Source organism: Asparagus officinalis, chromosome 3 (genome assembly GCF_001876935.1).
Source record: "Asparagus officinalis chromosome 3, Aspof.V1, whole genome shotgun sequence".
Taxonomy (NCBI): Eukaryota; Viridiplantae; Streptophyta; class Magnoliopsida; order Asparagales; family Asparagaceae; genus Asparagus; species Asparagus officinalis.
The window spans coordinates 109515642-109524946 of record NC_033796.1 but is presented as its reverse complement, the minus strand read 5'-3'; the positions used below and the strand labels follow the sequence as shown (position 1 = coordinate 109524946).

The 9305-nt window shown below is 42.7% G+C and overlaps 1 protein-coding gene across 1 annotated transcript; it reads right to left on the bottom strand.

Annotated features, from left to right (window-relative positions):
• Positions 7035-9128, bottom strand: LOC109835721 (protein synthesis inhibitor I-like). The gene is made up of 2 exons (XM_020403729.1): positions 9053-9128; positions 7035-8060 (listed from the first exon to the last, which is right to left on the bottom strand). Exon 2 carries the CDS (start codon positions 8042-8044, stop codon positions 7220-7222), a length of 825 nt encoding a protein of 274 aa, XP_020259318.1. The 5' UTR covers positions 8045-8060; positions 9053-9128; the 3' UTR covers positions 7035-7219.

Here is a 9305-nt window from a genome sequence, read left to right as displayed (position 1 = left end):
CACTTTTAGGTATTAACCAATCCCTTTTTTTCAAATAGTCTAGTCCAGATAAAAAAAACAAACACGAATTAAAATGGTGAGTCCGGACTATTTTAAAATAGTACCCTCACCTGCTCACTTGTGGTCAATCAATTCCATGATCTAATATCTTTGCTCTGGTACCATATTAGTTATTAGTTACATTCTCCTAGTTGTCTTCTGCAACTTACAAATTGAGGACGTATATCTATATAGATTATTATTCATGTCCCTGCTCAAACTTGCATTTACATGCGGATATACATGCATAGAAGTATACTCTCATATGCACAAGCATAACCCAACATACACTTAAAGAACAACGTGTTTGATTTTTCTAACATTTGAGGGTAATATACCAATATCCTTTATAGTTCATATTTTATATTTTTGATAGTATGTCATCTGGCTTAGTCGTGGTGAGTCCGTGATAGATTTGATGAAATCTTCAAAGCATTATTAATATGTGAATTCTTTCAACTTTCATTGCATCGATCATGGTGTTTCTGCTGCTACTCCCAAGACTGGCAATCCCTCAAAAGTGGAATTGGGTAGTAAAAGTGAATAATTCTCGTCTCAGCCATGACGTAAATTTGAAAAATAGTGTTGTAGATTGAGCTTTGACAGGTAAAACTAAAATCTGCCCATCTTTATCCTTACATGCATTTTAAGTACTCATGCTGCGTAGCGTCATCGTTTTTGAAAGCGAGAGCTAAGCTGAATATTGACAAGTTTGTTCTAAATTTAGGTCTTGGTGCTCATCTTTGGGACCCAAAGAACTTGAATCCTCCCTGATTAATATCCATCCATCCATGTGGCAGGCAAGAGATGTTTTGTATTTATCACATGAAGGCAAGATAGGATTCGGATCCACTCCACTACAAAAAAAATAGTGGAGGGACCACTACATAATCACAGCCATTGATTATCTAGTTGATAGTTATGATTTTTTCTTTTAGTGCAAATTAGGAATGAGTGCAATATGTAGGCTTCTGAAACATGATCGGTCAAAATACAAGACCTGTAAGCTATGAGTGCAAACATGTAAACAAATGGAACCTGGCTGATTTTTTGAGAGGACGAACAGCAGCAAAACAGAGGAGGAAAACTCTGTTTCGGTTGATGAACACAGGCCGGATGGAGCAGGGACTTCTTTTCTTGATTTTATTCACATTCTAAAACTCATAAAGATTGTTTACATATATATAGGAATAAGATTACAACTTTAATCTTTATCCAATAACTAGAAATCTATCTACTAACTAGTATTCTACCATAACTAGAATTCTATCTAATAACTTGGACTCAAACTAACAATTCGGACTGATTAACAAACTCACATTCTCCCCCTTAATCTGGAAGAGACTCTAAGTCCCTTACTCCTAGCAGCTCCCGCATCTCGATGAACTTCACCCTTGCTAATGCCTTCATGAGAATATCCGCTCGCTGCTCGCTCGTGCTCACGAACTCCACTTTAATCTGTCCTCGCTCAACACACTCACGAATGAAGTGAAACCGTGTGTCGATATGCTTGCTTCTTCCATGGAAAACTGGATTCTTCATCAAGGCAATCGCGGACTTGTTGTCGACGAAGAGTGTAACCGGCTTGGGCTCACTCCCAATCACCTCGCTGATTAAACTCCTCAACCACAGGCCTTGGCATGCTGCTGCAGTTGCCGCCATAAATTCTACCTCGCAGGATGATAATGCCACCGTCTTCTGCTTCTGTGATGTCCAAGTGACCAGGCTGTCACCTAGATAGAATGCCATGCTGCCTGTGCTGTGCCTGTCATCAACGTCTCCCGCAAGATCACTGTCAGTGAATCCCACCAACTCTTCATTGCCTCGACCTCGTTTGTACACCAATCTATAGGATACAGTACCCTTCACGTACCTTAAAATATGCTTGACAACCTGTCGATGCAAAACTGTAGGGTGCTCCATGTACCTACTCATAATCCCCACGGCATATGTGATATCGGGTCAGGTGTGAGTTAGATACCTTAAGCATCCGATAATGCGTCTATACTCCGTCGCGTCCACTGGTGTTCCTTCAGAATCCTTTCCAAGATTTAGCTTTGCTTCCATGGGATATTGGGTCGGGTTACAATCCATCATGCCGAACTGACCCAAAACTTTCTTCGCATAGGCCGCCTGCCTTAGCACAATGCAATCACCTTGCTGATCCACCTCGATACCAAGATAATAGGAAAGCAATCCAAGGTCACTCATCTCGAACTCCTTCATCATCTGTTGCTTGAAAAACTTTATCTCATCCGCTCTCGAGCCCGTAACGATCAAGTCATCCACGTACACGCCAACAATGAGTAAATCCCCTCTGTTACTCCTGGTGTATACCGCCTGCTCCTGAGTACATCTTGCAAATCTGATGCCCTTCATGCATTTGTCGAGGTGCATGTTCCATGCCCGAGGTGCTTGGCGTAAACCGTAGAGTGCCTTTGAAAGTTTGTAGACATTTGTAGGCATAAAAAATTGCCTATAGGTTCTCGCATATAGCTCGAGATAAAAAAAAGACGATGAATGTTACTATCCGAGTCAACTCCCACCTGTTCTGTGCTGATATAGCGAGGATTATTCTGATGGTATCAAGCCTCGCCATAGGTGCAAACACCTCATCGAAATCCACGCCTTGCTGCTGAACGTAGCCTTTTGCTACAAGTCTTGCCTTGTTTTTGAGAATGTTGCCTTCATTGTCCTTCTTCAGCTTGTACACCCATTTGAGACCAATGGGCTTGGAACCCCGCGGTAACTCTGTGAGTACCCAAGTCTTATTCTTCTCGATGGCCTCCAATTCCTTCTCCATGGCTGTCTGCCATTCTTGATCTGTTGCAGCCTCAATGTAGCTTGCAGGTTCTTCAGAAATCAGGAATAATTCTTCTGCAGGGAGATCAATCACTTCTGTCTCTGCATAGATATCCGCTAGGGACCGGTAGCGCACAGGTTCTGGAGTCATCGCTGCAGTTTCAGGAGGTCCGGACAGTTCCAATGCAGTAGGGCTTGCTGCGTCTGCAGCAGTTCCTGGACCAGTAAGTGTTTGCGGACTGTTTCGGCCAGCAGCAGGCTGCTTTGTTCGGTCTGTCAACTGTCCAGATTAGCCTCTTGTCGGCTCCGGTTTCGCCTTCCACTGTTAACTCCACCCAGCTAGGTGCTCTCTCGTCTCCATTTGTGCTCCAATCCCATTCTTTTCCTTCCTTGAACGCGACATCTCTGCTTACACGTATTTTACCGTGTTGAGGGTCGTAAAGGCGATGCGCTTTGCTTCCTTCCTCTACCCCAATATACACCATTGGCATGCTCCGGTCGTCGAGTTTCTTATGAGAAGGACCTACAATTTTCACATGCACCACACATCCAAAAACTCTCAAGTGTTCTAGGTGGGGTTTCTTACCAAACCAAGCTTCGTAAGGTGTGTGGTCATACAACGCCTTGGTTGGTAGTCGGTTGAGGATGTACACCGCATGCCTGACCGCTTCACCCCACATTGTTCTAGGCATATGCATGCTTTTAAGTAAGCTTCTCGCCATGTCCATCACCGTGCGGTTACGCCTTTCCACTACACCGTTTTGCTGCGTGGTGTACGGTGCAGTGAGATTACGCTTGATGCCGTAGTCTTCACATAACTTGGTGAACTCCTTTGACAAAAACTCGCCACCACGATCCGTCCTCAATGTCTTCACCTTGTGGTCACATGCGTTCTCAACCTCTGTTTTGAACTTCTTGAAGGTTTCACAGGCTTGACTCTTGGCCTTCAACATGTATACCCACATCCATCGGCTGAAATCATCAACAACAAGAAGGAAAGGAAGTATCTGTTACCAGCAAGTGTAGATGGGGTGATAGGGCCACATAGGTCAGCATGTAGTAACTCCAGCGGCTTCTGAGCTCTGAAATTTGCTTGCGAAGGGAATGGCAGTCTTGCTTGCTTGGCGACGAGGCATCCTTCGCATAGTTGATTCGGGTGCAAGATCTTCGGCAACCCGGAAGCCATCCTCTTATCAGTCATCATCTTGAGGGTGAAGAAATTGACATGCCCAAGGCGAGCATGCTATAACCAAGCTGGATCGTTAATGTTCACCATCAAACACGCCGGCCTGCAAGTCTTTAACTCTATTCTGTACAATCGGTTAGTTGAACGTGTCACCCTCATCAAGAGAGCACCGTTCCTATCAAACACCCTCAGGAACTCATCAGCAATAACAACCTTACTCCCATCTTCAGTCATCTGACCAAGACTAATAATGTTAGATTTCAAGCTCGGAATATAATATACCTCAGGTAGTAGCCTTTGATCGCCATTGTTGCACTGAAAGAGGATAGAGCCTTTCCCCTTGATCTCTACCGCGGATCCATCACCAAACTTGACGGTTCCCTTGATGTTCTCGTCGAGCTCCTTGAACTTGTCTCGGTGGCCGGTCATGTGATTGCTAGCTCCGTTGTCAAGGTACCAAACGTCGTTGGCAACTTGTGCCTCCCCCGCTGTAAGTAAATCCGGCACCACCTTCTCCTCATTAAGCAAAATAGCACTTGACGATTCCTCTAACATAGCCATCATCAAGGTTGGCTCCTCGTCATATGCACGGGTGAGATGAGCCTCCTGTTCATGGTTGCGGCGTTGCTTGTGACACTCCGACTGAAAGTGACCATATACTCCGCAATTGAAGCATTTGATGTTTCGTCCATTGCCGTCACTAATCGACTGTGTGGAGAAGTTGTTTCGGCTGCTCCTTTTGCCCCTTGCTTGCCACTCCCCATGCGTCAACAATAGGTGATCGTCGACATTGTTTCGAAAAACACGTGCCCTCTCCTCGTGGGCTTTGAGACGCCTGATCGCCTCCTCGAGTGTCATGCCGTCGATGTCCCCGAACTATTCAATCGTGGAGACGATAGTAAGGAATCTTTCCGGTACCGCCCGAAGTAGCTTTCTAACGACGTAGTTCTCCTGCATCTCGCCGCCTAAAGCCCGGATCTTGTTGATAACTCCTGTCAATTTCATCGAAAAATCGTCGACGTTATCATTCTCCTTCATCCGGAGAAGTTCGAACTCAGACTTCAAGGTCTGCACCTTCGCGTTCCTCACCCGATCCGCTCCTAGATGCATTGTTTTCAACGTCTCCCATGCCTCTTTTGCCATCTACTTCTCTGCGATCACCATCAAAGTCTCTTCAGGAATCCCCTGGTAGATGGCCGCCAATGCCATCTGATCCTTCCTGTGTTCCACGAACACGCCTGCCGCGGGCTCAATGGCGTCCCACACGTCTTGAGCCTTCATGTAGACTTTCATCTTGATTGCCCACGAAGCATAGTTATCCCTCGATAGCGTCGGGTATTGAAGAGTGAGAGAACCCACCTTGGTTGTCATCTTCTCCGAACTCGTCATCTCTTTAGATCTTGGTTGAAACTTAGGCATACACGGCTCTGATACCACTTGTAGGCTTCTGAAACAGGATCGGTCAAAATACAAGACCTGTAAGCTATGAGTGCAAACCTGTAAACAAATGGAACCTGGCTGATTTTTTGAGAGGACGAACAGCAGCAAAACAGAGGAGGAAAACTCTATTTCGGTTGATGAACACAGGCCGGATGGAGCATGGACTACTTTTCTTGATTTTATTCACATTCTAAAACTCATAAAGATTGTTTACATATATATAGGAATAAGATTACAACTTTAATCTTTATCCAATAACTAGAAATCTATCTACTAACTAGTATTCTACCATAACTAGAATTCTATCTAATAACTTGGACTCAAACTAACAATTCGGACTGATTAACAAACTCACACAATACACGGGGGTATGGTAAGTGTTAGGTTTAGATTGTATCATAACCGCCAACCAAATAATCAACGCTTGAGATTAAAAGTAGTGGTCTCTCCACTATTTTTTTGTAGTGGAGAGGATCCAAATCCGGCAAGATATACTTCATATTTATCATATGAGCGGTTTAGCCCTGCATTGTTTTAAAATGGCAGGAGCCAACTTTAAGCCATTGAGTGTCGAAACCTTGGCGCAGAACATGTTCTTCTGCATGGTAGACTACACTACATTTACTGCTGTCGTATATTTGAACTGTACTGTATCTGCATGCGTCTTATGTTCCTCGAAACATTTTTATAACATTAATAAATAATATTTTCATCACCAAAAAAGTTGTTGCTTTATTTTTGTCATCAGATTTAACTAGCTACAAAATTCTCTCTTCTCTCTCTCCATCACTCTCTGTTGCTTTATTTTTGTCATCAGATTTAACTAGCTACAAAATTCTCTCTTCTCTCTCTCCATCACTCTCATACAGTTTTCTAAATTAAAGAATGTTTCAAGAAATTAGTTGAAGAACCAAGAATGATCAAGGCGCCATCTTCTTCATCTTTCCACAAGGAAAAATGGAGATCAAGGAGCTCGAGCTATTGCAACCCCATACAAATTAATTTGTCATTAATTTTCTTTAAAGAAAGTTATTAACTTCATTGTGGTTCTGCTTTAACGAAGATGAGAGGAGATGCAAAAGATGCAGAGAGTGGTAAGGAAAGCAACAAAAATGAGTCATGGTATCACATATTTTTTCAACATAAAACCCTGATTGCACAGATAATTTCACGTTACAAGTGATAGATATATAATATGAACCAAGATATTACAATACGCAAAGCCAGTTTAATGTTTACATCTTGTATGGGAATGAATACACTGATCACTGGTACAACAGAACATTTACATCACTGCAGTGTTTATACGACAGAATGTTTTACATCCTTCCAGTAGAAAATAACCGCACCCTTGTTATTTGCTCCTAGAAAATTCCTTGTAGAAAGAAGTTGAGAAGCAATAAATTTGAAAGATTGGCGTTCAGATTATGAAGCATGAGTATTAGACAAAAAATTAAAATTTTAATGACGATAAAATGTGTATTTTAGATGGAAAGCTGTGTACGGAACCTTTTGCTGGCAAAGTGGTAATAGAAAGTGAGGAAATACTAACGGACTGGCCACAGTCTTAGGAAAGGAAAAACACAGCAAGCATAACTTTATTTATTCATGCAAAAGACTAGTTGCCCATTACAGTAGCTCAGAAAAAGACGTCAGACTTCACCGGAGCACAGCATCACTCCGAACCCATGGAAACCTTAGCAGGCTCACATTTATTCCATATATAGCATTATTATTAAAACCCACAGGACATCACTCAGCCACAGCCTGTGCCTTAGGAGCAACGATAGTCGCCGGATCCCTCTGCAGTATGCCAAGATATTCCAGCAGCTCAACGAGGGTTTTAGCCACAACCTCTACTGGTTTATAATCCGGTGCTGGTCCCTCAACCACAAGTGTCTGAGGAACCCATTTATAGGTAGGATCCGCATCATAGAACAAACAACATCCAGAGAGCCCTCCCCACCGATGGACTAGTTTATCGACCCAAGCAGGGGCTTTCTGGCTTTCTTGCCATGTCCTCCTAAAATAGCTACTAATCGGAATAAACCTCGCAGACTCACAGAACATGCCAATCACAATGAGCAGCGCTTCGGGTCTTTTCTTGTCGTTTGGTGGGTTTTGAAGCCATTGTGCCGCGTTCATGAGATTCTGTCGCCCAAAGGTGACTCCAGTGAGACCTGCTGTTGTCTCGATGCCAGCTGCGCGTAACAGGTCATTGTAGTTATGCCCGTAAGGAAGAAGTGTTGAGTCTTCAGCGATCAGGTGCTTATTTCCCAGCTCGAACCATTTACCGGTGTCGTTCACGAGAAAGCCCTGAAGGTAGAGCTGGTCGCGTCGGATCCTCAGCCTGACCCTACTCTTCCCATCATTGAAAACCAGTACAATGTCGTACCAAGTGAGCTTCTTCACCCAACCAGGATCCTTTTCGTCGACTACAGTGGGGAGTACAGGACGATTGCGACACCAAGTCGCTGCGTTCTCCTGACGCATCATGTCGATCTTGCTCACGTAGTTTGCCGCTGTCAGATTATAGCTAAGGCTGATCTCTATGGATTTGATCTCGCTGGCCTCCATTTTCTCACTCCCTGCACTAGGTAATTGTACGAATAATCTTAAAATGGAAACGACCAGACGATTATGCATGTGAGTTTGGACTGTGTGTGTGGGGGGGGGGAGATAGGATGATATAGAGTTAAGATGATACATAGTTAACTACGCTTGGTATCATAACTCAAATAACATTAATCATTTTGATTGCACTGGGGCCAAATACATTATCCTAGCCCATCTCCTTAATTACTTCAAAGTTTTTATGAGTGGAAGAGATCTCTAATAATAATTAAGATAATAGTGGTATTTGAGCTCTCTCACTACACTTTAATGGTTTAATGATAGACATCTGATGATACCGAAATTATATTATAATCTGTTCATACCCTCAGATGAAAATTGCGCTCATTCTGAACCTTCACTTAAAAAAGGCTTAATATCAGAAACCCCCCTAACTTTGGATGATTATTAGAAAACTTCCCTTAACTTTCAAAATACCAAAAAAAAAACTCTTAAGTTTAGGGGTTTTCAGAAAACCCCCTTTAACTAAAAGGTTTTATCACAAAACCCCCTAACTGTGTTATCCCTTATTATCCCAAATTCCCAGCAAACAGAAACACTCCACAGTTATGGATTTAACCCCTGTGTGATGAAAATTTTTAAAATTAAGTATTACACATTAATATGCTTTCTTGCAAGAAAAACTCACCCGCAGAAAATATATATGTAGGGGAAGTTTTGTCTACTGATAATTTGGGATAATAAGGGATAACGCCGTGGGGTTTTTTTCTTGATAGAACCTTAAAATTAAAGGGGGTTTGCGGATAACCCCTAAACTTAATGTGGGTTTTCTGATATTTTAAAAGTTAAGTGGGGTTTTCTGATAATCGTTCAAAGTTAAGGGGGGTTTCTCATGTTATGCCTAAACAAAAATTATATCGTAATTAAACGATATATATATGACAATAATTAAAGAACCGGTGTTAAACATGCAAAGCATTAGAGAAACCCAGATGCCAAAAACTACCATACCTTCACCTGCTATCCTTCCTCTGTGTTGCTATCTTTATCCAAGGCTGAGGGGGATATTTATAAGTGCCGAGAACCAAACCCCAATATGAAACATCGTACATCTTCATATTTTTTATATAGAATGGAGACAAGAGCACAACATTATTAGTATTGGACATGAGCACATCATTATTAGAACGAAAAAACTTTTTGGCTCGCGACCGCTCAACTCGCGGGCGGCACGCAAGAGCCAAAACAGGGGGTGGGCCCCCCT